Here is a 27,468-nt window from a genome sequence, read left to right as displayed (position 1 = left end):
TCTGAAATATGTTTTGCAGGAGAAGAGTGCATTGCAATAAGTTACAATACGAAACATAAGAACTGCATAGTGCAAAGAGATAGTACAATATTGAGGTAGTGTTCATGGACCAATCCCCATCAGTCTCTGCCTCCAGATTCTTCCCATCTCGATTCTAACTCCAAAGCTGAGCCCAGAATCCCCACCCGTCCTGATGGAGGCCCATACCGGGAAATCCCCCTCATCCTCCCGAGCCAGCATCTGGACGCCAGCCCCAGGCGACGGACCTCCGGGAATCAATAACCGGGCTTCACCCGGCCCGTTACCTGGGCCCAAATCTGCCCAGCAACAGCGGCGTCACCGACGCGTCACATGCTAGAGGCGGGGCTCCCAGCGTTGATTGACGGTACCCAGACAGCCTCCCTGTTGATTGGCAGAAGATCTCGGCGGCCTGACCAATGCGAAGCGAATAACGTGGCACCTTCGAAGGCTATGAGAATGTACCACTCAAATAATAGGAAAGCGCATCTCAGTGATTACCCAAATAAAAAATAGTAAAATAAGAGAGAAACAATATTTAAATTTTAATTTATTTTTAAAAGGTAATTTTATAAAATTACTGGACTAAATTTGATAGGTAACAACAAATTGCTTCTATATTCCACTGACATCATTACTTCCATCCCTTTTATCACAGAATGAACTAGCTCCACTAGCGCGCGTACGCATTGCTAACATGCGCCGACTGGGTTATGCCATTCGTGAGAAGGGGGATGCTGTACATAATATACAACCTGTATTTGGCGAGTTTAAAATGTATCCCTGAGAATATTACAACAATATCTCTAATTGTTTATGAATATATTAGATTTTATTCATAAAGGTGAGTTTTGAACTCCAGTAATGAGCCTGGTGATTCAGTTCCCCCTCTGGCTGGGTTGGGCGCCCCTGGCCGCACCCCTTCCGCCACTGGCCACGCCCCCGGCGCTATCCCCGCCCACAGGCGGCGGGCCGATGCGCCGCATTCGTTCCGTGATGAAGGTGCTGCTGGCTGCCGCGCTCCTCCTCGCCGTCCTCGGGCTCCTCTCGCTGCCCAATGGCTCCCGCGCCGAGGAGAAGAAGAAGGGGCCGAAGGTCACCGTCAAGGTGCGCGCCCCCGTTGGGAAAAGAAGGCAGTGTGCGTTTGGGTCGAGTTAGGTGATGGCGGAAGGGTAACGAGGGTGGGGGAGGGTACAGTAATTGGATGATGGGAGGGGGGATCTTGAGAGGGTAATTAGATGGGGAAGAGTGATGGAGAGGGTATCGAGGGTGGGGCCATGGGGAGAGTACCGAGTGTGGGGGCGAGGGGGAGGATATAATGGGGTAATTGAGGTTGATGGGATAATTGGGGGGAGGGTAACGAAGGAGGGGTGATGAGGAGAGTAATGAGGTTATAGGGGATTGAGGGGATGGGGAGGGTAATGAGGTTATAGGGGATTCAGGGGATGGGGAGGGTAATGAGGTTATAGGGGATTGAGGGGATGGGGAGGGTAATGAGGTTATAGGGGATTGAGGGGATGGGGAGGGTAATGAGGTTATAGGGGATTGAGGGGATGGGGAGGGTAATGAGGTGATAGGGGATTGAGGCGATGGGGAGGGTAATGAAGGAGGGGTGATGGCAGAAGGGTAGTGAGGGAGAGGGCGATGGGGGGAGTAATGAGGTGATGGGGAAGGGTAATGGAAAGGGTGCTGGGGAGGGTAATAGATGATGGATTGAGGCCAATGGGGTGAGGGTAATGATGATAGGTGAGAGGAGTGGTTTGGTGGATGGTTATGGAGGAGGGGAGGTAGTGGATGATGGGAGATGTGAGGAAAGAGGTAATTTGTGTTGGGGTGGAGGGGTTGGTTGGGGAAAGGAGGTGATGGGGTCACATCCGTGTGGAACCACAGTGGGAAGCAGGCAATGGGGAAGGACCCAGCGGTTCTGGAGCTCGGTGTGTGCTCACTGCCTCAGAGATGGGCCCCTCAGCACTCACACCAGGAGTAGGAGGTGCCATTGCCCTCTGGTTGACCGCCTGTCCAGTTCCTCTCTCTCGCCAGATCAGGTGACGGTTCCCGAACCTGAACAGTTTTCCTGGTGTCTCCATGGCTGCCTGTTTGGGTACATAGAAAATAGGTGCAGGAGTAGGCCATTCGGCCCTTCGAGCCTGCACCACCATTCAGTATGATCATGGCTGATCATCCAACTCAGAACCCTGTACCTGCTTTCTCTCCATACCCCCTGATCCCTTTAGCCACAAGGGCCATATCTAACTTCCTCTTAAATATAGCCAATGAACCGACCAGCCTCAACTGTTTCCTATGGCAGAGAATTAACTGTGACCCCTCGTTCTGGACTTCCCCAACATCAGAAACAATCTTCCTGCATCTAGCCTGTCCAATCTCTTTAGAATTTTATACTTTTCAATAAGATCCCCCCTCAATCTTCTAAATTCCAGTGAGTATAAGCCTAGTCGATCCAGTCTTTCTTCATATGAAAGTCCTGCCATCCCAGGAATCAATCTGGTGAACCTTCTTTGTACTCCCTCTATGGCAAGATGTCTTTCCTCAGATTAGGGGACCAAAACTGCACACAATACTGTAGGTGCGGTCTCACCAAGGCCTTGTATAACTGCAGTAGAACCTCCCTGCTCCTGTACTCAAATCCTTTTGCTATGAATGCCAACATACCATTTGCCTTTTTCACCACCTGCTGTACCTGCATGCCCACCTTCAATGACTGGTGTACAATGACACCCAGGTCTCGTTGCACCTCCCCTTTTCCTAATCGGTCACCGTTCAGATAATAATCTGTTTTCCTGTTTTTGCAACCAAAGTGGATAACCTCACATTTATCCACATTAAATTGCATCTGCCATGAATTTGCCCACTCACCTAACCTATCCAAGTCACCCTGCATCCTCTTAGCATCCTCCTCACAGTTAACACCGCCGCCCAGCTTCGTGTCATCCGCAAACTTGGAGATGCTGCATTTAATTCCCTCGTCTAAATCATTAATATATATTGTAAACAACTGGGGTCCCAGCACTGAGCCTTGCGGTACCCCACTAGTCACTGCCTGCCATTCTGAAAAGGTCCCGTTTACTCCCACTCTTTGCTTCCTGTCTGCCAACCAATTCTCTATCCACATCAATACCATACCCCCAATACCATGTGCTTTAAGTTTGCACACTAATCTCCTGTGTGGGACCTTGTCAAAAGCCTTTTGAAAATCTAAATATACCACATCCACTGGCTCTCCCCATCCACTCTACTAGTTACATCTTCAAAAAATTCTATAAGATTCGTCAGACATGATTTTCTTTTCACAAATCCATGCTGACTTTGTCCGATGATTTCACCTCTTTCCAAATGTGCTGTTATCACATCTTTGATAACCAACTCTAGCATTTTCCCCACCACCGATGTCAGACTAACCGGTCTATAATTCCCCGGTTTCTCTCTCCCTCCTTTTTTAAAAAGTGGGGTTACATTAGCCACCCTCCAATCCTCAGGAACTAATCCAGAATCTAAGGAGTTTTGAAAAAATTATCACTAATGCATCCACTCTTTCTTGGGCTCTTTCCTTAAGCACTCTGGGATGCAGACCATCTGGCCCTGGGGGTTTATCTGCCTTTAATCCCTTCAATTTACCTAACACCACTTCCCTACTAACATGTATTTCCCTCAGTTCCTCCATTTCCCTTACTATTTCCGGAAGATTATTTATGTCCTCCTTAGTGAAGACAGAACCAAAGTAGTTATTCAATTGGTCTGCCATGTCTTTGTTCCCCATGATCAGTTCACCTGTTTCTGACTGTAACGGACCTACATTTGTCTTGACCAATCTTTTTCTTTTCACATATCTATAAAAGCTTTTACAGTCAGTTTTTATGTTCCCTGCCAGCTTTCTCTCATAATCTTTTTTCCCTTTCCTAATTAAGCCCTTTATCCTCCTCTGCTGGTCTCTGAATTTCTCCCAGTCCTCAGGTGTGCCGCTTTTTTTTGCTAATTTATGTTTCTTCTTTGGACTTGATACTATCCCTAATTTCCCTTGTCAGCCACGGATGTACTACCTTCCCTGGTTTATTCTTTTGCTAAACTGGGATGAACAATTGTTGTAGTTCATCCATGCGATCTTTAAATGCTTGCCATTGCATATCCACCGTCAACCCTTTAAGTATCATTTGCCAGTCTATCTTAGCTAATTCACGTCTCATACCTTCAGAGTTACCCTTCAAGTTCAGAACCTTTGTTTCTGAATTAACTATGTCACTCTCCATCTTAATGAAGAATTCCACCATATTATGGTCACTCTTACCCAAGGGGCCTCACACAACAAGATTGCTAACTAACCCTTCCTCATTGCTCAATACCCAATCTAGAATGGCCTGCTCTCTAGTTGGTTCAGAAATCCATCCCGCATACATTCCAAGAGCGCTGAGGGTGTGACAGTCGTGGGGGGGATTGGGTAAGGATATTTGAGGAATAGGGGTCACAGTTGGCTGACGGACTGCTGCCCTGTCCCCTGCAGTGAACCATAGGCAGGGATTGTGTGATCTCACCTCCATCTGCTTCCACCCTCCAGGTGTTCTTTGATATCAAGATCGGGGATGAGGATGCGGGCCGGGTGGTAATCGGTCTCTTTGGCAAGACTGTACCTAAGACCGTTGACAACTTCGTTGCCTTGGCCACTGGAGAGGTATGTGCATCTGCCCGGCCGTGCCCCTTCGCTGGGCACAGCACATTTACATGTCAGACCATCTCCTGCACTCACTCTGTTCTTCTGTCAGCCTGGGGCATGGGGCTGGTGTTAGTTTTGTTTGTCAGATGTTCGTTGAAGCATGGCCAAGTGCACTATTCGAGTCACCACGCGGAGTCCGTGGACGTGTTGGGCAGCCTGCAATGTAGCATGCCCACAACTTGCTAACCCTTGCCTGTACACCTTTGGAAACTGGAGCATCCAGAGGAAACCCACGCTGTCACGGGGTGAACATGGGAATTGAACCCAAGTCACAGCCCTATAACAACATTATGCTAGCTGCTACTCTACCATCTCACGAACGTCCTGTCCTGGGGTAGAGGTGCCCCTTGTTCACCTCCTCTCACATCCTGTCTCTGCAGAAGGGCTTTGGCTACAAGAACAGCAAGTTCCATCGGGTGATCAAGGACTTCATGATCCAAGGAGGAGACTTCACTCGAGGCGACGGCACTGGCGGTGAGTGGCCGGGGCAAAAGGGGCTGCAGTGTGGTCAGTGATAACACGATGACCGTTCACTCGGGGTGACTTCACTAGTGGTGGGTGGTTGGGGCAAAGGGTCTGTGGTGTGGTGGGTGATCACACGATGACCGTTCCTCCTGCTGCCCTGAGAACCGGCTCCAGGATTTTGCGTCATCGCAGATAAACTGTGGCTTTATTCACTCAGCGTGTGGGGACAGTGGATTGTCCGTCCACTCTCTGGAATTTGCGGAGCCAGACACACTGAATGAGACCTGAGGGGATGTAACAGTAGACATTTGGATTTCTTCACAAGTGGGATTATTGTAGATTCCACTGATTCTGGGGGTCCAATGCACGTAAAAGGCTAGTAAAGCCAGTCAGGCAGTTCTATGGAGGGGGGTAAAGAGTTGATGTTTCAGGCAGAAACACTTTATCAGGGATGATCAATTAGAGAAATTGGGCAACACTTTGCCTATCCTGTGCCCGCACTAATTCCACATCCTTCTGTGCCCTGCTCATTCAGGTACCTGTCCAGGTGCTTCTGAAATGTTCTTCCTGTTCCTGCCCCCACCACCTCTCCTTGCAGCTCATTCCATCTACCAGCTACACAGGAGCAATTATCCCTCAGGTCCCCTTTTAAACCACCTCCCTCTCTCCTTAACCTATGCCCTCTTGAGTTAGACAGACCTGTTGGATTCTGATATTTTTAATCCAAGGTTCTTTCAGAAGCCAAGAAAGAGGCACAAAAGCTATTGTTTTTATTAAGCTCTACTAGTACAGAGAATTGGAATGTAGAGCCACAAAGAACAGAAAAGATTGCGGGGGCAACGTGGGCCATACCCATATTGAAGAAACATTCCATTCAATATTTGAAGTACATTTATTATCAAAGTCTGTATGTATACAACTGAGATTTGTCCTACTGGCAGCTACAAAACAAATAACCATCATGGAACCCGCTCAAAGAAAACATCAAACACGATAAAAGCACAAATTGCAGAAAGAGAGTGAACAACACACAGAATATTGAAAATCAGACTTGCCCATGAGTGTTCAGTTTGGCTCAGTTCAGCGCCTCACTGTTAGCCCAGCGCCTCACTGTTAGCCCAGCGCCTCACTGTCAGCCCAGCGCCTCACTGTCAGCCCAGCGCCTCACTGTCAGCCCAGCGCCTCACTGTCAGCCCAGCGCCTCACTGTCAGCCCAGCGCCTCACTGTCAGCCCAGCGCCTCACTGTCAGCCCAGCGCCTCACTGTCAGCCCAGCGCCTCACTGTTAGCCCAGCGCAGACCGCAAGGCAAAGCATTCTTCACTAAAGTGCTCCAGTCCACATCGATCACCCCAATCAAACCACTCAAAATTTTAAAAACAAGAGTAACCAGAATCCAGGCACATAAACCTGAAAGTCCCACAGCCTCACCAATCAATCCTTACAGTGTGCCTTCTAATCAGATAATTCAAATCATGCAACAGCAGAATCTACAAACGTAACCACTAGGGGGTGACACTGAACAGCCGCATGCACTGTATTGTGAAGAAAGCTTTGTAAATCTGACGGAAAGGATGTTGGGAATGGCAGGTGGGGGCGGTGGCACTCCGAACAACTGGTTTGTTGATCATTAGGGAATGTCTCTCTGGTGCTTCTTGGTCCCTCACCACTCCATTCCCCTTCCCACTCTCTGTCCACAATAGAGACCCGTATCAGAATCGGGTTCATCATCACTCACTTATGTCGATACTACAAGCAGACATGAATTGCCAAACTGCACAGGAAACAACAATCATGCAGTCTAATCCAACACGCCCTTTATAGCAAACGGAATCTGGCAGTCTGTGTTTCATTTCATTTCTCAGCCTCCTGTATTTCAGGAATCCAAGCCCCGTCTCTCTAGCCCAATCTCAGTGCTGGAAACAACTCAGCATTGCTCAGTTGTGCAACCACAAATGTACACAGTTCTTCAAGCAACACAATTTAAAAACGCAAACACAAGGAAATCTGCAGATGCTGGAAACGCAAACACGAGGAAATTTCCAGAATCTGCAGATTTCCTCATGTTTACAGTACTTGAAGTGTGGCCTGAGCAACATTTTACACAGCTATAATGTGACATCCCAGCTCTTGTATTCAGTGCCCTGTCCGATGTCGATGGATACCTTCTTCACTATTCCACTTGTGTTATCTGTTTCCTCTGCCTAGGTCTCTTTGTTCTTCAAGCCCCTGCCATTTACCATGTGACATAGGGACAGAACTAGGCCATTCAACCCATCAATATGCTCAGCAATTCCATCACAGCTGATTTATGAACTTCCTAAAATGCATCACTTTGCCCATGTCTGAGTGAAATTCCATCATTGCCCCCCCCCTTTCCAAGTTGATCTAGGCCCTGTTAAAGACAACCACTGCCAGTAAATTTGGTGTTGTCTACAAAGTCTATTCAGATCTTCAGAAGTATTTAAAGTGGAGACGGAGAAGTTGTTGGAAGGTTGGGGAGCTTGTGCTCTGGGGTCCTGACCCTGAGAAGCTGGGGCCTGCTGTAGTTGTACTTATGATTTTGTTTGTGTTGGGGCAGGTAGTAATTTCACCTTCGATTAATCTTGGTGTGTCCCTCTATCTAAAAAATACAGAGGATGTACGGAGAACAGGTGGTCCACTCTGGCCAGTCTGTCACTTCAGTGTACTGTCTAATCCCTATGACCTGTCTGTCCATTTCTGTTGTAAATGTACGCAGTAAATGGAACTCCAGCCCTTGAGCAGCACGGTAGTGTAATCTCAGTACAGTGCCAGTGACCCAGCTTAATCCCTGCTGCTGTCTGTAAGGAGATTGTACATTCCCACACATTCCAGAGACGTGTCGCTTAGCTGGGCTGTCACATTACTGTACAAAAACGTGTTGGTCACGTGAGCAGGTAGGTTAGGTTTGGTTAGTCGTGGGCTTGCAGCGCAGCGACAGTTGTGCCCCCAGCACATCCTCTGACACACATGATGCATTTCACTGCAAGTTTCGATGAAGATGTGACAGAGTTAAGGGTGGTAAGGCTCATTGTGCCAGAAGGATCTGTTGCTGCACAGTACTTCTAAATGAAAACATTGATATTCCAGAAGTTCACCACCCTGTGAATGGCAGAATGACCGCCCCCTGGTTTGAAGTGTGACATCCTCCCGTCACCCTAGGAGAATATAGGTTAGCACAATGCTATTGCAGTGCGGGGTTCAGTTCCAGGGAGCAAGTTTATGTGTTCCTTTGTGCGCGTGAGTTTCCAGTTCCCTCCCACAGTCCAAAAGTGTACCAGTTAATCGGTAAATTGGTCGTTGTAAATTATCCCGTGAATAGGCTGGGGTTAAGGCAGCGGGTTGCTGGGTGGCGTGGCTTGAATGACTGAAAGGGCCTGTTCTCTGACATTAGAAATGTCAGTTCCATACCCATCAATCACCCTTCATTTACCAGAACTTCTTTGGGATGAGAGAGACTGGGAGGAAACCAGAGTCCACAGGAAAATCCACACATTCCATGGGGAAGATGAACTGACTCCTTACAGATCATGTTAGAATTGAACTCTGAACTCGATGCCCTGAACTGTAATACTGTCATGCTAACTGCTACACAGCTGTGATGCCTGATAGAAGTTGTGGTGGTTGGGGGTGGGTTACTGGGTGGAGGTGTTGATCAGCCTTATTGCTTTGGGATACTGTAGTAACTTTTTGAGACTGGTGTGGATACTAGCCTTCTCCCTAATGGGAGTGGGACAAACAGTCCATGAACAGAGTGGGTGGGATCTTTCATGAAGTTACTGGCCCTTTTCCAGCACCTTTCTAACAAGGTTCCAGCCCTCTTCCTCGATAATAGATTCAACTGCTGTTGTTAGGCTAACAGGTCAACAATTCTCTCTTCCCTTTTGTAAGTATGGTTACTCTGTCTCGGAAGGTAGAAGGAACACATGGTCACCATGGCCACCTCCTGTCGAAGGTCACACAAGTCTGCTTTCATTGAGATACAGCACAGAGTAGGTCCTTCAAGCCACACCATCCCAGTAACCCCCCAAGAAACCCTAACCTGACCTTGGAACAGTTCAGTAACTGTTAACCTACCCAGTACATCTCTGGGCTGTGTGAGAAGACCCACACACACAGGCAGAGGGAGCGAGTGTCTCCTTACAGAACAGCGTCAGAATTAGAAGCTCCAGAACATCCTGAGCTGTGCTAATCGCTACTCTACTGTGGTGTGTTCTGTGCTATCTTTATGGAGTTTTTTAAACATTTTTATTTAGATACAAGCCTTTCTGTTTTATAGCCTTTTGCTAAGGCAAAATATTTGTTTAATTTCTCTGTTGTTTTCTTATTCCCCAATCTGCAAGAGACCCATGTTAGCACCCCACCTGTTGACCGTAGGAGGTGGTGACATTACATCGTGTACCCAATGCTGCACTGCGCATGCTAGACCAAGGTCCACCCTGTGTGTCCAGGCCCAGCATTTATTCTCCTGGATTGATTGCAGCATTGTACCTTTTGGGAGCTTTCTCTGTACAAACTACGGTTGTCATAGTGGGGGGGGAGGGGGAGGTTAGTGGCGATAAGCTTCCATTATCTGTTAAATGCTCCCAATGGCCTGTGTCTCAAATACTCTCTGACAATCAAGTTCAGATCCTGACCATCACACGTGGACTTAGCTACTAAGCCTGGCGTTTCTAATGATGAGCTGGGCAAAGGTAAGCAACTGGCACCTTAAAGTCAGACATTGAGGCTCATCAGCCATGGTTGGCAGCAAACTGATCTCAAACCTCCGCTGTTTTGCGGCTATACCCACCCGTGGGGAAGGTTTCGGGAGTAACCCCTGAGGAAGTATCTGGAGCTGGAGTCCATAAGGCAGGCCTGTTCCCATAGAACACTCTTTGTGGCCTTAAGCCCTCTAGAAATGTGGACGTCCAGGCCCATCGCTGTGCAGTTACTAGGCGTGGGCTTGGCATCCTGGTTAACTGGGCTCTGAAAACTCGCACTCACTCCTCAATCACACTTTCAGTTCTTATGCACAAGGAGAACAGCCTGGCCCCTGTCAGCAAACTGCTCTGAACTTTGAACAAATAAGTATCATTTTTGTACAGAAATTGATGAATCGATAAGTGTGGATGTTCAGGTTCCTTCCTTACATAATCACCAGTCACACTACGGTAAAGTAAGTATTAATAGCCAATAGAGTCAGAGTTAGAGGCCAGTAATTCTTAAGAATAAAACAGAATTAGGCCATTCAGCCTATTGAGTCTGTTCTGCTATTTTATCAGTGATTTATTTTCCCCCTCAACTCCATTCTCCTGCCTTCTCACCATAACAAATGTATCCAATGACTTGGCCTGCAATGAATTCCACATATTCACCACCCTCTGGCTAAAGAAATTCCTCCTCAAACACGAGGAAATCTGCAGATGCTGGAAATTCAAGAAACACACACAAAATGCTGGTCTCTCTGTTCTATTTTGTGGCTGTCCCCTCTGGTCCTCCACTCAACCACTCTAAGAAACATCCTCTCCATTTTTACAGTTTCTTGTTTAATTGTCATTTATTTAACAGTTAATTGGTAAAATCACTGACCAATACAGAGTCACCCTAGAACTCTTTGTTTGCATGGTTATCTTGTCTCAGGCCGGGAGCCTCTGGTTCCCTGCTATGTGGAGGGGAGTTGTGCTCTCAAGGTGCCACTTGGCTGGGTTGACAGGACACTTACCTATAAACTCTGTCTCGTTGTTATCTTAGCCCTTGCCTTTCATAGGTGCTCTTTGCAGGACTAGTAGTGGCTTCTGCTTTGGGTGGTTTAGACTGACTTTACCTTCTCTTCTCTTCTCCTCCTCTCCCCCCCCCCCCCCCCCCCCCCCCCCGCAGGGAAGAGTATCTATGGCGACCGTTTCCCCGACGAGAACTTCAAGCTGAAACACTACGCGCGAGGCTGGGTCAGCATGGCAAATGCAGGCAAAGATACCAATGGCTCTCAGTTCTTCATCACCACAACACAGACCACGTGGCTTGATGGCAAGCACGTTGTCTTTGGAAAAGTCATCGAGGGATATGTAAGTATGTAAGCGCTAGCTCCTGCCTGATCCCCTCGAGACCTGGCAGTACATCCACTCCAGTTTGCCTACTCTGCTCCTGGGCCCCGCTGTGATGTCAAATTAAAAAACTGACGACTAAGAGACGGGCTGCTTGCTTGGGAGCCATGTTGGATGTAGCTCAGGGTGGTGTGGACTCGTTGTCAGAGGCTATGGTTTATTTTCTATGTTGTATGTTTAATTTTTTTAGTGTTCTTTTTCATAAATTAGATCGTTGACAGTCTTTGTGGCATGTGTGTTTTCTTTCTGCCTGCCTGCAAGAAAATGAATCTCAAGGCAGTGTGTGATTGTCCTTTAAACTTCGAAAGCTTGGTGACCTCGTGTTCCTGCAGGAGGAAGATGAGGGCTGAGGGCTGTGTCGTGATCTGGGCCTTCAGCACAGAATGTGACATCGCCTTTGTCTTGTTGCAGGATGTTGTAGAAAAAATAGAGAATTTGAAGACGGACGCCAGAGATAAACCATTGAAAGATGTGGTCATCGCAGACTGTGGCAAGATTGAGGTGGAGAAGCCGTACGCGATTGCCAAAGAGTGAGCTCCTGGAGGTTGTTAGCTGGGGCATCGCTGGCACATTCCACTTGTACTGATCCTGGGTTCCAGGCTTTGTATATAGCAGAATATTCCAGAACCTTGGACCTGGATTTGTTTTTAAAAAAAATATTCCAGTGTACAACATCCACCCAATAAAGGAAGGGTTTTCTAACTGTGGTTTCATTTATTGTGACCTGGGAACTGTGGGTGAGGGTTTACAGCATAATTATCACACCACCCCTCCCACTACCCTCCCCAATCTCCTCATTCCTCTACCATGGCACACACACATATACACCTGTTCCCCCAACACATTCATTATAGCGGGGTTACAGCAACATCAGGACCACATTATTCCATTCTCCTCCTCCATCCCCACTTGATCCCTCACAACCACGTCCACCTCCCAGCCCAGTGGAGGACTGGGTTCGCGGGATGCTTTAATAATCAGCGGTACTTGCTGGTGCTAGTCTCAGGCAAGGCTCTGCATGGAGACTCTCATTGTCAGCAGGGCTGGGGTTGGGCCACAGCTCAGAGAGGGGCTCAGTCACGTACAGTCCTTGCAGAACACCCACCACCACCATGTTTGGCAGCATATCTGAAAATTGAGAGCAAAGAGTGAGGCAGTTCAGAAAGCCTGGGGTCATCTCCCAGCCGCACCTTAAGTGTATTTTAAACCCCTCACCCCTAGTGTCACAGAAGTCATTGAGGTGAAGCTCCTTCCTCTCCAGAAATACGGTCTTTACAAGTTCTGGTGGTGTTTCTGTAGCTCTGGGTTTTTACAGGATGGGGTTGCTGGTGCCCTGCCCAATCCTCCTCCTTTCGCAGCTGGGCTTGGGACCAGCCATGGCAGAGTTCAGCCGAGACTGAACCCCACAACCCCACCCAGAATGAGTGGCTCAGTTCCACTGCGGGGAGGGGGGGAGGTAATTCTGGTACCTCCAGGACATGTCTGGTTCCTCCTTAGGCTCCCAACCTCAAAATGTGTCTGGCCCTTCCCCAGACACTCACTTGTGGGACACCACTGGTATAAACTGCTGAGCTCTGCCATGAATGGTCCCAAGCACAGCTGGGAAGGGAGGACGGTTGGACATGGGGCTAGTAACCACAACACTACAATAATTCCAACAAAAGCTGCAAAGCCCTCATCCCTGCTAGAGGAAGAATCTTCGCTTGGAAGACGTGAAGGTGGAAGCCACAGGTCCAATTGACCTTCTAACTGATCCAGGACAGAGAACTTTGGCAGCCTATCGACTTGATTAAACCAATACCCGCCTGCTGAGTTGGCACCAGAGCTGGAGTACTTGCCCTTTCCACCCCCAAACCCCTCCATGTCTGTCCCCACCCTTCACCGCTTCTCCCTGACTTCTCCAGCTCCCTGCTGCACCACGTCCCTCACCTGTGTCCGCCGACAGGCCGAAGGAATCCTTGGTGAAGGTGACCACCTGGCGGCAAAACCTGAAACCAGAAATGGGGGGGCTCAGTGTCAGACTCCACCGAGGTGTGAGACCCCCTCCCCACTCACTGGGTCAAGGTGCAAGGCAAAGCAGCATGGGTGTGTCCTGAGAAGTTTGAGGCACCATGATAACGTAGTAGTAGACACAACACTATGATTGCTCAGGGCATCAAGAGTTGGGAATAAAATCCCAACAGCTGCTGAGGAATTGTACTTTGTCTTCTGGTTTCTGTTGGATGCTCCAGATTCCTGCCACGGTCCCAAGACCAACTGGTTAGTAGGTTAGTTCGCACGTAAGTTGTCCTGTGATTAGGCTGGTGTTAAATTGGGGAATTGCTGGATGGACCAGAAGGTCCTGTTCTGCACCGTATTTCTAAGTAACACGACTGGACTTGGTCGATGCGAATCTGAGGGGATGGCACGATGGAAGAAGGCGCCGGTGTCGGAGATACCTGAGCAGGGGCAGTGCAGTGTAACTACTCACCTGTTGCTTTGTAACTCCGACTCTTGCAGGGCACTAGAACCAACAATGACAGCAGCTGAGATTACGCCATCATAGAAACATAGAAAACCTACAGCACAATACAGGCTCTTTGGCCCACAAAGCTCTGCCGAATATGTCCCTTCCTTAGAAATTACTAGGCTCACCTATAGCCCTCTATTTTACTAAGCTCCATGTACCTATCTAAAAGCCTCTTAAAAGACCCCACCGTATCCGCCTCCACCACCGTTGTCAGCAGCCCATTCCATGCACTCAGCACTCTCTGAGTAAAGAACTTACCCCTGACATCTCTAGATAGATAGATAGATAGATACTTTATTCATCCCCATGGGGAAATTCAACTTTTTTCCAATGTCCCATACACTTGTAGCAAAACTAATTACATACAATACTTAACTCAGTAAAAAATATGATATGCATCTAAATCACTATCTCAAAAAGCATTAATAATAGCTTTTAAAAAGTTCTTAAGTCCTGGCGGTAGAATTGTAAAGCCTAATACCTACTCTATACCTACTCCCCAGCACCTTAAACCTGTGTCCTCTTGTGGCAACCATTTCAGCCCTGGGAAAAATCCTCTGACTATCCGCATGATCAATGCCTCACGTCATCTTATACACCTCAATCAGGTCACCTCTCAACCACTGTTGCTCCAAGGAGAAAAGGCTGTGTTCACTCAACCTATTCTCATAATACATGCTCCCCAACATCCTTGTAAGTCTCCTCTGCACCCTTTCTATGGTTTCCACATCCATCCTGTAGTGAGGCAACCAGAACTGAGCACAGTACTCCAAGTGGGGTCTGACCAGGGTCCTATATAGCTGCAACATTACCTCTCGGCTCCTAAATTCAATTCCACGATTGATGAAGGCCAATACACCAAACGCCTTCTTAACCACAGAGTCAACCTGCGCAGCTGCTTTGAGCATCCTATGGACTCAGACCCCAAGATCCCTCTGATCCTCCACACAGCCAAGAGTCTTACCATTAATACTATATTCTGCCATCATATCTGACCTACCAAAATGAACCACTTCACACTTATCTGGGTTGAACTCCATCTGCCACTTCTCAGCCCAATTTTGCATCCTATCAATGTCCCGCTGTAACCTCTGACAACTCTTCACACTATCAACAACACCTCCAACTTTTATGTCATCAGCAATCTTACTAACCCATCCCTCCACTTCCATCTATAAAAATCACGAAGAGTAAGGGTCCCAGAACTGATCCCTGAGGTACTCCACTGGTGACCAACCTCCATGCAGAATATGACCCGTCTACAACCACTCTTTGCCTTCTGTGGGCAAGCCAGTTCTGGATCCACAGAGCAACGTCCCTTTGGATCCCATGCCTCCTTACTTTCTCAATAAGCCTTGCATGGGGTACCTTATCAAATGCCTTGCTAAAATCCATATACACTACATCTACTGCTCTACCTTCATCAATGTGCATCCTCAAAAAATACAATCATGCTCGTAAGGCACGACCTGCCCTTAACAAAGCCGTGCTGACTATTCCTAATCATATTATACCTCTCCAAATGTTCATAAATCCTGCCTCTCAGGATCTTCTCCATCAACATTGAGGTAAGACTCACTGGTCTATAATTTCCTGAGCTATCTCCCTTTCTTGAATAATGGAACAACATCCTCAACCATCCAATCCTCTGGAACCTCTCCAGTCCTCATTGGTGATGCAAAGATCATTGCCAGAGGCTCAGCAATCTCCTCTCTCGTTTCCCACAGTAGCCTAAGGTATGTCCAGTCCGGTCCCGGTGACTTATCCAATTTGATGTTTTCCAAAAGCTCCAGTACATCTTCTTTCTGAATACCGTATCTACATGCTCAAGTTTTTCAGTCTGCTGCAAGTCATCACTACAATTACCAAGATCCTTTTCCATAGTGAATACTGAAGTAAAGTATTCATTAAGCACCTCTGCTATTTCATCCCTGAGATCACAACATCATCCCTGTTCCTCAGTCTCCCTGTGATCTCATTATCATCCCAGAGACCTCACTGTCATCCCTGTCCCTGTCTCCCTGAGACCCCACTGTCACCCCTGTCCCTGTCACCCTGAGACCCCACTGTCATCCCTGTCCCTGTCTCCCTGAGACCTCACTGTCATCCCGGTCCCTGTCTCACTGAGACCTCACTGTCACCCCGGTCCCTGTCTCCCTGAGACCCCACTGTCACCCCGGTCCCTGTCTCCCTGAGACCTCACTGTCACCCCGGTCCCTGTCTCCCTGAGACCTCACTGTCATCCCTGTCCCTGTCACCCTGAGACCCCACTGTCACCCCTGTCCCTGTCTCACTGAGACCCCACTGTCATCCCTGTCCCTGTCTCACTGAGACCCCACTGTCATCCCTGTCCCTGTCACCCTGAGACCCCACTGTCATCCCGGTCCCTGTCTCCCTGAGACCTCACTGTCACCCCGGTCCCTGTCTCCCTGAGACCTCACTGTCATCCCTGTCCCTGTCACCCTGAGACCCCACTGTCACCCCTGTCCCTGTCTCACTGAGACCCCACTGTCATCCCTGTCCCTGTCTCACTGAGACCCCACTGTCACCCCAGTCCCTGTCTCCCTGAGACCCCACTGTCATCCCTGTCCCTGTCTCCCTGAGACCCCACTGTCACCCCTGTCCCTGTCTCCCTGAGACCCCACAGTCACCCCGGTCCCTGTCTCCCTGAGACCCCACTGTCATCCCTGTCCCTGTCACCCTGAGACCCCACTGTCACCCCGGTCCCTGTCTCCCTGAGACCTCACTGTCACCCCGGTCCCACGGTCCCTCTGAGGTGTAACAGAGTGCGAGCAGAAGCCTCTCCACAGGCTCTCTCATTCTGGACTTGTTCCACCAAGGTTGCTGCAGTTATCGCACCTTCCCAATAACCATACACTACCTCCCAGATGTCACCCCCCCCTTCCAGTATCCAATCCCAGCTCTCATCGCCAGTGAACAACCTGACATTTACACTGACCACCCCCACGCACAGACCAGGCAGCGTACGGGGGTGCAGGTTAAGTGCTGTCTCACCTAAGGCAGCGTGGGGGCTTCCCAGACGGGACGTGTTTGATGTTGAGGAAGTCAAGGATCTCCTGGGAAATCAGCTGATTGTTGCAGAGGGTCTATTGTGGTGAGAAGAATGAGTGAGGGTGGGGATGGGTAAGCTAGTGAATGGGGAAGGGTGAGGGCTGGTGAAGGTGTGGGGGAAGGAATGGGAGAGGGGAATGAAGGGGTGGAGTGGAAGGAGAGGGGTGGGAAGGCAGTAGCGGTGGGGAAAGGGGAAGGAACGGGTGATGGAGAGGGGTGGGGTAGGAGAAGTTGGTGTGAGGGAGGAGGGGAACGAAAGAGCGAGAGGTTAGTGTTGAGGCAGAGTCAGGTTCCATCACTGCAACAGCCACTCATTCTCCTGCCTCTTGACCACCCCTCACTTCACTTCATCCTCAAGATTTCTATCTCCACTCTCCCCTCACATCCCCGAGTCGGAGCAGGACAAGCAGAGCCCCTGCATTGCCCACTGGTTCTCTCTCTCCAGGGACATGTAGGCACAGATACCCTCAGCAGTGGGGATGCTGGGACCCCTGACAGCCCACAGCTGGTGTCTGTGAACGGAGTTTCCCCTGCCTGATCCCACCCAGCTGACTGGATGTGAGGGCGGGAGAGTGACAAGAACCTGAGATACTGCTCCAGGATCTGCACTTGTTAGCTTGCAGCTTGAGGAAGGCAAACGCAATGTTAACATTCATTTCGAGAGGACTAGAATATAAAAACTAGGATGTAATGCTGAGGCTTTGTAAGACATTGCTTAGATCTCACTTGAGTATTGTGATCAGTTCTGGGCCCCTTATATAAGAAAGCATTTGCTGGCATTGGAGAGAGTTCAGAGGAGGTTCAAGAGAATAATTCTAGGAATGAAAGGGTTAATATATGAGGAATAGCTAATAGCTCTGGGCCTGTACTTGCTGGAGCTTAGAAGAATGGATGGGGGTGGGAGGATCTCATTCAATCAAATATTGAGAGGCTGAGATAGAGTGTATTTGGAGAGGGTGTTTCTAAAGTGGGTGAGTCACGGACCAGAGGGCACAGCCTCAGAAATGAGGAATGTCCATCCAGAACAGAGAGGAGAAACCAGAAAGTGACAAATCTGTGGAATTTGTTACCACAGGCAGTTGTGTAGGCCAAGCCATTGAGTACGTTTAAAGTGGAGGTTGATAGGGTGTCGAAGGTTACAGGGAGAAGGAAAGAGAATGGAGTTGAGAGTGATGATAAATCAGCTGTGGAACAGCAGGGCAGACTTGATGGGCCCAATGGTCTAATTCTGCTCCTGTGGCGTTTCACACACCTGTACACATGGTACACACAGGTCCTCCAGGGTCTACACTTGCAAGAGTCTGTGACCAGCAGTTACACAGCATCCACCCTCCCAACACTCCCCACCCCGTTCCCCTGGTGAAAAGAGGGAGGGGAGGAACCTTGTGTCTGGGGACCTCCAATAAGAACCCCCCATTTTATTTGATAAACCACTGCCACACTCCTCCCACGACCATGTCAGCAACGTCTCTTTCCTCTGAATGACTCCCTACCCCCACCGAGGTAGAGACACGCAGTAAGGTTCCCCACCACCCAGAGACGCTCCATCCCCACCTGCAGGTAGACCTCAAGACCACTCCTCCTCTGTTCCAAAGCCTTGGGTCCACGGTTCAAGCCTCGCTTCAGCGGGAAGTCTGGGGGCTTCATCGTCTTCTTCAGCTGTTGGAACAGGAGTGAGGGTTAACCTGGATCTTAACCCCCAACCACCACCCTCCCAACACACCCCTACCTCTCCCCTTCTCCTCCTCCCAAGGGGCTGTAGCTCATTAAGTCGTAGCACTCGGCCCAAGAAGGCTGAGAGCCCTAAGGATGGTAGTGACACTGAGCCAAGGGGAGCTGGAGGGCATCTCCCCCATCACCCTCACTGGGTGAGAGGATGAAGAGTTGGGCCCCAATGGCATGCCAAAGCTCACTGCCCCACCACCCTACATCAGGCCATGTTTGCCATTCCCCCCTCTGCAACCCCATGTCCTCTCACTGGGTTAACTCGAATAGCAGCTTTACGGGATCTATGGACATGGACCCCAAGATCCCTCTGTTCCTCCACGCTGGTAAGAATCTCATCATTAACCCTGTATCTGTCATCGTTCGCCCTTCATACTTTTCTAGGTTGAACTGCATCTTGTCGATGTCCTGTTGTAACCCACGACAACCTTCTACACTTTACACCACCAACAACCTTCATGTCACCTGCAAACATACCTCCAACTCATCCGATTCATTTATAAAAGTCACAAAGGGCGGAGGTCCCGGAACAGATCTCTGCAGAACCCTATTAGTCACTAACCTCGACAGAATACATTCCATCTACAACCACCTCAAAAGTTTTATTGTTTCCTCAAAAACCTCAATGTGATTTGAGAGGCATGACCTACCCCTCACAAAGCATACTGACTATCCCTGATCAGACCATGCTTCTCCAAATACTCAGAAATCCAGTATCTAAGAATCCTCTCACTGGTCTATAATTCCCAGGGTTATCCCTATTGTAAGTGCCTTAGTCACTTCTCTTGCGATCACAAGACCTTGTTGGACGTTGGTTGTGTGAAATGCTGCAAGTCCAATTCATAGTCATATTGAGTCGAAGTGAGGATTAGGACTCAAACCACAGTGTCACCCAGTTTGAAGCCATCCAGGGTGGTATCAGAACCAGATGCTCCAATGGAATGTCCAGGCAGTGTGCTATCCACCGGAGTTGGTGCTGCCCCCTAGTGTTCACTCAGCAGAAGACAAGATGTTTTGTGTTTGACTGCAACATTCATGGACTCAGGGACTAAGTCTTTTGTCACTGTATTTTACTGATGTGCTCGCCATGTTATGTGTGCTAGATGAGACCTGTGCTGTGTGTGACTGTTGGTAGTCTGGTTTATACCTTGGCCCCGGCACAACACTGTTCCACTTGGCTGTATTCATGGGCATCCATGTATGGTTGAGTGACAATTCAACTTGAGCTCAAACTTCCTTGAACAACAGAACAACATCTGTCAATCTTTAATCCTCTGGCCAGGGAGGAAGCAAAGATCATCTTCAATGCCTCAACAATCTGTAACCTCATTTCCTGTAGGACACATTCTGTCTGGCCCTGGGGGCTTATCTATCTGGATACACCTAGCATTGCCTCTTTCTACCATGACATGTTAGTCTGCTCTATGCTGCCCTTATATTCGTTGAGGTACCTCTCTCACTGGTGAACACTGAAGCAAAGGATTCATTAAAGGCTTTGCTGACCTGCTGCGACTCTGATTGCTCCTCCCCTCATCCTCCTGTCCTTCATGTATGGGATTTGTGCAACACTATTACAGCTCGGGGCATTATGGAGTTCAGAGTTTAATCCTGGCGCCATCTATAGACTTCCCCCTGGAAAGCGTGGGTTTCTCCAGGTGCTCTGGTTTCCTCCCACAGTCAAAAGACGTAGCAAGTAGGTGAATTGTTCATTGTAAATTGTTCCACGATTAGGTGAGGGTTAAGTCGGGTTACTGGGTGTTGCTGGGTGGTGCAACTCAAGAGCCAGATGGGCATCTTATCCCACTGAATCTCTAAATAAAGAAACTAGTGGCTCAGCTGTTGTATCAGCAGCCAGTTCACACTGGACTGTGTGTGTGTCACGGGGTCACCAGTCATATGCTTCAGTTTAATGTCGGTCTCTGCACTCGAGTGAACCAGCAATATGAGTGTAGTTACATCACAGGGCTGCAATTAGTCCTCAACTTCCAGACATTCCCTGCTCATCACCAACTCCCACTCACCATGCCAACTACATCCGGGTGGGCCACTCTGCTCTAACTACAATCTCAGGGTACAATCAGCTCAACTGGCTGGAAAAGCACGACAAAAACATCACCACTCATGGGGTTACCACCCTGACAGTCAGTGGGAAGGAAGTGCCTTCATTTTAAATACAACCCCAGGCAGGGATTGAGGTCAGACACAGAGTGAAGCTCCCATCACATACTCCCAGGGTCAGACCCAGAGTGCATCTCCCTCCACACTGTCCCATCACACACTCCAGAGGTCAGACACAGAGTGAATCTCCCACCACACCATCAAATTACTCACTCCCAGGGTCAGACACAGAGTGAAACTCCCTCCACACCATCAAATTACTCACTCCTGGAGTCAGACCCAGAGTGAATCTCCCTCTACACTGTCCCATCATACACTCCCAGGGCCAGAGACAGAGTGAATCTCCCTCCACACTGTCCCAGCACACATTCCCAGGGTCAGACACAGAGCAAATCTCCCTCCACACTGTCCCATCACACACTCCCCGTATCAGACACAGAGTGAATCTCCCTCCACACTGTCCCATGACACACTCCCAGGGTCAGACCCAGAGTGAATCACCCACCACACTGTCCCATCACACATTCCTGGAGTCAGACCCAGAGTGAATCTCCCTCCAGACTGTCCCATCACACACTCCCAGGGTCAGATCCAGAGTGAATCTCCCTCCGCACCGTCCCATCACACACTCCTGGAGTCAGACCCAGAGTGAATCTCCCTCCACACTGTCCCAGCACACACTCCCAGGGTCAGACACAGAGCAAATCTCCCTCCACACTGTCCCATCACACACTCCTGGAGTCAGACCCAAAGTGAATCTCCCTCCACACTGTCCCATCACACACTCCTGGAGTCAGACCCAAAGTGAATCTCCCTCCACACTGTCCCATCACACACTCCTGGAGTCAGACCCAGAGTGAATCTCCCTTCACACTGTCCCATCACACACTCCCCGTATCAGACACAGAGTGAATCTCCCTCCACACTGTCCCAGCACACATTCCCAGGGTCAGACACAGAGCAAATCTCCCTCCACACTGTCCCATCACACACTCCTGGAGTCAGACCCAGAGTGAATCTCCCTCCACACCGTCCCATGACACACTCCTGGAGTCAGACCCAGAGTGAATCTCCCTCCACACCGTCCCATGACACACTCCTGGAGTCAGACCCAGAGTGAATCTCCCTCCACACCGTCCCATGACACACTCCTGGAGTCAGACCCAGAGTGAATCTCCCTCCACACTGTCCCAGCACACACTCCCAGGGTCAGACACAGAGCAAATCTCCCTCCACACTGTCCCATCACACACTCCTGGAGTCAGACCCAAAGTGAATCTCCCTCCACACTGTCCCATCACACACTCCTGGAGTCAGACCCAAAGTGAATCTCCCTCCACACTGTCCCATCACACACTCCTGGAGTCAGACCCAGAGTGAATCTCCCTTCACACTGTCCCATCACACACTCCCCGTATCAGACACAGAGTGAATCTCCCTCCACACTGTCCCAGCACACATTCCCAGGGTCAGACACAGAGCAAATCTCCCTCCACACTGTCCCATCACACACTCCTGGAGTCAGACCCAGAGTGAATCTCCCTCCACACCGTCCCATGACACACTCCTGGAGTCAGACCCAGAGTGAATCTCCCTCCACACTGTCCCATGACACACTCCCAGGGTCAGACCCAGAGTGAATCACCCACCACACTGTCCCATCACACACTCCTGGAGTCAGACCCAGAGTGAATCTCCCTCCACACTGTCCCAGCACACACTCCCAGAGTCAGACCCAGAGTGAATCTCCCTCTGCACCGTCCCATTACACACTCCTGGAGTCAGACCCAGAGTGAATCTCCCTCCACACTGCCCCATCACACACTCTCGGGGTCAGACACAGAGTGAATCTCCCTCCACACCATCCCATCACACACTCCTGGAGTCAGACCCAGAGTGAATCTCCCTCTACACTGTCCCATCATACACTCCCAGGGCCAGAGACAGAGTGAATCTCCCTCCACACTGTCCCAGCACACATTCCCAGGGTCAGACACAGAGCAAATCTCCCTCCACACTGTCCCATCACACACTCCCAGGGTCAGACCCAGAGTGAATCTCCCTCCACACTGTCCCATCACACAACTCCCAGGGTCAGACACAGAGTGAATCTCCCTCCTCACTGTCCCATCACACACTCCCAGGGTCAGACCCAGAGTGAATCTCCCTCCACACTGTCCCATCACACACTCCTGGAGTCAGACCCAGAGTGAATCTCCCTCCACACTGTCCCAGCACACACTCCTGGAGTCAGACACAGAGTGAATCTCCCTCCAGACTGTCCCAACACACACTCCTGGAGTCAGACAGAGTTAATCTTCCTCCACAACATGCCATCGCACACTCCCAGGGTCAGATACCAACTGAAGCTCCCTCCACACCGTCCCATCACACAATTCCAGGTTCAGACCCAGAGTGAATCTCCCTCCAGACCGTCCCATCACACACTCCTGGAGTCAGACCCAGAGTGAATCTCCCTCCACACTGTCCCATCACACACTCCTGGAGTCAGACCCAGAGTGAATCTCCCTCCAGACCGTCCCATCACACACTCCTGGAGTCAGACCCAGAGTGAATCTCCCTCCACACTGTCCCAGCACACACTCATGGAGTCAGACCCAGAGTGAATCTCCCTCCAGACCGTCCCATCACACAATTCCAGGTTCAGACCCAGAGTGAATCTCCCTCTACACCATCCCATCACACACTCCCAGGGTCAGACCCAGAGTGAATCTCCCTCCAGACCGTCCCATCACACACTCCTGGAGTCAGACCCAGAGTGAATCTCCCTCCACACTCTCCCATCACACACTCCCAGGGTCAGACACAGAGTGAATCTCCCTCCACACTCTCCCAGCACACACTCCTGGAGTCAGACCCGGAGTGAATCTCCCTCCACACTGTCCCATCACACACTCCTGGAGTCAGACCCAGAGTGAATCTCCCTCCACACTCTCCCAGCACACACTGATGAGGGGCTGCAGGAGTGTTACGGATCACGGGATGATGAACTCACCTTCTTGTGCAGAGCTTGAAAGTCACGGTGCCTCCGGTCCACCGAATGTTTCCTCCCGTTGGTCACAACCTCCACCCGGAACACCTGCAGCAACAAAACATGAGAGGTCATGACCCTAATCCCATCGCTGACCCATCCTCCCCCTAATGGCCCACCCGGACATTGCCGATCCCTGTCTCACCTTCACTCACAGTTAGACAGTTGAGAAAAAAGGCTCTTCTGCCTGACAGGTGCATCCCAGTCAAGATTCACATCTGAGCCACCATCAGGAGCCTCAGGACCCACACCTCCAGGGTCAGGAACGGTTATTACCCCTCAACCATCAGGCAGGAGGTATCGGAGCCTCAGGACCCACACCACCAGGGTCAGGAACGGTTATTACCCCTCAACCATCAGGCAGGAGGTATCGGAGCCTCAGGACCCACACCATCAGGGTCAGGAATGGTTATTACCCTCCTCATCAGGCAGGAGGTACAGGAGCCTCAGGACCCACACCACCAGGGTCAGGAACGGTTATTACCCTCATCATCAGGCAGGAGGTACAGGAGCCTCAGGACCCACACCACCAGGGTCAGGAATGGTTATTACCCCTCAACCATCAGGCAAGAGGTATCGGAGCCTCAGGACCCACACCATCAGGGTCAGGAATGGTTATTACCCTCCTCATCAGGCAGGAGGTACAGGAGCCTCAGGATCCACACCACCAGGGTCAGGAACGGTTATTACCCCTCAACCATCAGGCAAGAGGTATCGGAGCCTCAGGACCCACACCATCAGGGTCAGGAATGGTTATTACCCTCCTCATCAGGCAGGAGGTGCAGGAGGTACAGAAGCCTCAGGACCCACACCACCAGGGTCAGGAACGGTTATTACCCCTCAACCATCAGGCAAGAGGTATCGGAGCCTCAGGACCCACACCATCAGGGTCAGGAATGGTTATTACCCTCCTCATCAGGCAGGAGGTACAGGAGCCTCAGGACCCACACCACCAGGGTCAGGAACGGTTATTACCCCTCAACCATCAGGCAAGAGGTATCGGAGCCTCAGGACCCACACCATCAGGGTCAGGAATGGTTATTACCCTCCTCATCAGGCAGGAGGTACAGGAGCCTCAGGACCCACACCACCAGGGTCAGGAACGGTTATTACCCCTCAACCATCAGGCAAGAGGTATCGGAGCCTCAGGACCCACACCATCAGGGTCAGGAATGGTTATCACCCTCCTCATCAGGCAGGAGGTACAGGAGCCTCAGGACCCACACCTCCAGGGTCAGGTACGGTTATTACCCTCATCATCAGGCAGGAGGTACAGGAGCCTCAGGACCCACACCACCAGGGTCAGGTACGGTTATTACCCCTCAACCATCAGGCAGGAGGTACAGGAGCCTCAGGACCCACACCACCAGTGTCAGGAACGGTTATTACCCCTCAACCATCAGGCAGGAGGTACAGGAGCCTCAGGACCCACACCTCCAGGGTCAGGAACGGTTATTACCCTCCTCATCAGGCAGGAGGTATCGGAGCCTCAGGACCCACACCTCCAGGGTCAGGAACGGTTATTACCCTCATCATCAGGCAGGAGGTACAGGAGCCTCAGGACCCACAGCACCAGGGTCAGGAACGGTTATTACCCTCATCATCAGGCAGGAGGTACAGGAGCCTCAGGACCCACACCACCAGGGTCAGGTACGGTTATTACCCCTCAACCATCAGGCAGGAGGTACAGGAGCCTCAGGACCCACACCATCAGGGTCAGGAATGGTTATTACCCTCCTCATCAGGCAGGAGGTACAGGAGCCTCAGGACCCACACCTCCAGGGTCAGGAACGGTTATTACCCCTCAACCATCAGGCAGGAGGTACAGGAGCCTCAGGACCCACACCTCCAGGATCAGGTACGGTTATTACCCTCCTCATCAGGCAGGAGGTACAGGAGCCTCAGGACCCACACCACCAGGGTCAGGAACGGTTATTACCCTCCTCATCAGGCAGGAGGTACAGGAGCCTCAGGACCCACACCACCAGGGTCAGGAACGGTCACTACCCTCATCATCAGGCAGGAGGTACAGGAGCCTCAGGACCCACACCACCAGTGTCAGGTACGGTTATTACCCCTCAACCATCAGGCAGGAGGTATCAGAGCCTCAGGACCCACACCACCAGGGTCAGGAACAGCTAACACCCCTCAACCATCAGGCAGGAGGTACAGGAGCCTCAGGACCCACACCACCAGTGTCAGGTACGGTTATTACCCCTCAACCATCAGGCAGGAGGTACAGGAGCCTCAGGATCCACACCACCAGGGTCAGGAACAGCTAACACCCCTCAACCATCAGGCTCCTGAACCAGTCTGGATAACTTCAGTAACCTCAACCCTGAACAGATTCCACAATCTACAGGCTCATTGCAATGTCTCTACAACTCATATTTTCAGTACTTCTTACTTTCTGAGTTATTTGCACAATGTATTTATTTTGCACATTGTTAGTATTTCATAAATTCTATTCTATTCCTTTATGTTCCTGTAAATGTCCACAAGAAAGGGAATCTGGGCGTTGTGCATGGCGACACTCTGATCAGGCGGGGAATGCACTGTCACCGGCCGCCCAGAGCGGATGAATTTGACTCTCAGCCTATACCGACTCTGCGTCTCCTGACCTCAGGGTTCAGGGGATGGAAGCGAAACCCCTCGGGAGGAAAGGGAGGGTGAGAGCGGAGAGGGGAGGAAAGGGATGGGGAGAGGGAGGAAGGGAATTGGGAGGGGGAAGGAGGAAGAGGGACGGGGAAGAGGAGCGGTGGTGACATGTGTCGGGGTAGGAGGGAGAGGGGGGTCCTCCAATAACACAATCCGCACTTGGAAGGGGTTTGGTCTCCCGCCGAGGTTGTAGCCCTGTTGGGGGTGGGGGGGGGCAGGGAGAGCGACAAAAGGCAGAAAATGCTATCAGCTCCCGTGCGGGGGTGGGGGGGGCATGAACCTGTTAGTGAGTTAAACTGTTTCAGGGTTTCGAGTCGCAGAGACGATGCCGGGTGTTTGGGATGCTCCGTCGGGACGAAGGGAAGATCCGCGATAGGACGATGTCGGCGAGCACACGGGAAAACTCCACTCGTTCCGGGTGTCGGAGCAGTGGACCGTGTAAACGGAGCCAGGCTCACTTCAGACAGTCCCACAATCGCCATTCTCCAGCCGTTCGGGACGGCGACCGGGTTCTGTCGCGGACTGACTCCCACCTGGAGCCGCCTCCAGAACCCGAGCAATCCTCACTCACCGTGTGCAGCTTGTCCGAATCTCCTGACACCTCCTGTCCGACCCACGGGATCCGAACCGCAATCATCTTAGGTCCCCGCAGTTGAACAAGTGCCGCCGGAGCCGGACTGTTCCCGAACACGCCTCTTGTCCCGGTCCCAGATCTGGACACGCCCCCGAGGTCGACAGCAGTCCCCTCCCACCGGACACACGAAGCCGATCCCTGCTCGGTCCAAGTAAAGCCGGACACGGAGCTACAGCGGGGAGTGATCGAGAGACCCTGCGCCCGCCGCCCGTCTTCTCCTGGAACCAGGGGCTGGCGAATCTGAGGAATTCATCGCCACAAATGGCAGTGACGACCACACTTTGGGTATAATTAAAGCGGAGGTCGATAGTTTAAAAAAAATTAATCAGGGTATCAAAGGTTACAAGGGAATGGGGATGAGAGGGTAAAATAGACTGGGTGATGCCAGTGTT

General features: G+C 50.6%; 2 protein-coding genes and 1 non-coding gene across 4 annotated transcripts; 2 read left to right on the top strand and 1 right to left on the bottom strand.

Annotated features, from left to right (window-relative positions):
• The first annotated feature begins 960 nt into the window (after positions 1 to 960).
• Positions 961 to 12,010, top strand: ppib (peptidylprolyl isomerase B (cyclophilin B)). Its single transcript, XM_073024702.1, has 5 exons — positions 961 to 1,125; positions 4,586 to 4,699; positions 5,122 to 5,215; positions 11,085 to 11,269; positions 11,720 to 12,010. Exons 1-5 carry the CDS (start codon positions 994 to 996, stop codon positions 11,840 to 11,842), a joined length of 648 nt encoding a protein of 215 aa, XP_072880803.1. The 5' UTR covers positions 961 to 993; the 3' UTR covers positions 11,843 to 12,010.
• Positions 5,341 to 5,480, top strand: LOC140714529 (small nucleolar RNA SNORA79). The gene has a single exon (XR_012095897.1). It is a non-coding gene; the product is annotated as a small nucleolar RNA SNORA79 (small nucleolar RNA).
• LOC140714039 (sorting nexin-24-like) lies at positions 12,001 to 27,234 on the bottom strand. 2 transcript variants are annotated; one of them, XM_073024703.1, is made up of 7 exons: positions 27,014 to 27,234; positions 23,749 to 23,832; positions 18,444 to 18,548; positions 16,833 to 16,924; positions 13,779 to 13,811; positions 13,238 to 13,296; positions 12,001 to 12,436 (listed from the first exon to the last, which is right to left on the bottom strand). In XM_073024703.1, the coding sequence occupies exons 1-7, from the start codon at positions 27,077 to 27,079 to the stop codon at positions 12,279 to 12,281; spliced, it is 597 nt and encodes a 198-aa protein (XP_072880804.1). In that variant the 5' UTR covers positions 27,080 to 27,234; the 3' UTR covers positions 12,001 to 12,278. The 2 variants fall into 2 exon arrangements, with proteins under 2 accessions (XP_072880804.1, XP_072880805.1); XM_073024704.1 differs by lacking the exon at positions 13,779 to 13,811 and having other exon boundaries at positions 27,014 to 27,232.
• Between the last annotated feature and the right edge of the window lie 234 nt (positions 27,235 to 27,468).

Source organism: Hemitrygon akajei, chromosome 21 (assembly GCF_048418815.1).
Source record: "Hemitrygon akajei chromosome 21, sHemAka1.3, whole genome shotgun sequence".
Lineage (NCBI taxonomy): Eukaryota > Metazoa > Chordata > Chondrichthyes > Myliobatiformes > Dasyatidae > Hemitrygon > Hemitrygon akajei.
This window is presented reverse-complemented; position numbering and strand designations above follow the sequence as displayed.

Coding starts and splice junctions, on each gene's coding strand:
- ppib (XM_073024702.1), top strand. CDS start 994: ATGCGCCGCATTCGTTCCGTGATGAAGGTGCTGCTGGCTGCCGCGCTC. Junction 4,700..5,121: donor TTGCCTTGGCCACTGGAGAG/GTATGTGCATCT, acceptor CTGTCTCTGCAG/AAGGGCTTTGGCTACAAGAA. Junction 11,270..11,719: donor GAAAAGTCATCGAGGGATAT/GTAAGTATGTAA, acceptor GTCTTGTTGCAG/GATGTTGTAGAAAAAATAGA.
- LOC140714039 (XM_073024703.1), bottom strand. CDS start 27,079: ATGATTGCGGTTCGGATCCCGTGGGTCGGACAGGAGGTGTCAGGAGAT. Junction 23,833..27,013: donor ATTCGGACAAGCTGCACACG/GTGAGTGAGGAT, acceptor TTGTTGCTGCAG/GTGTTCCGGGTGGAGGTTGT. Junction 16,925..18,443: donor GTCTTGAGGTCTACCTGCAG/GTGGGGATGGAG, acceptor TCACCACAATAG/ACCCTCTGCAACAATCAGCT.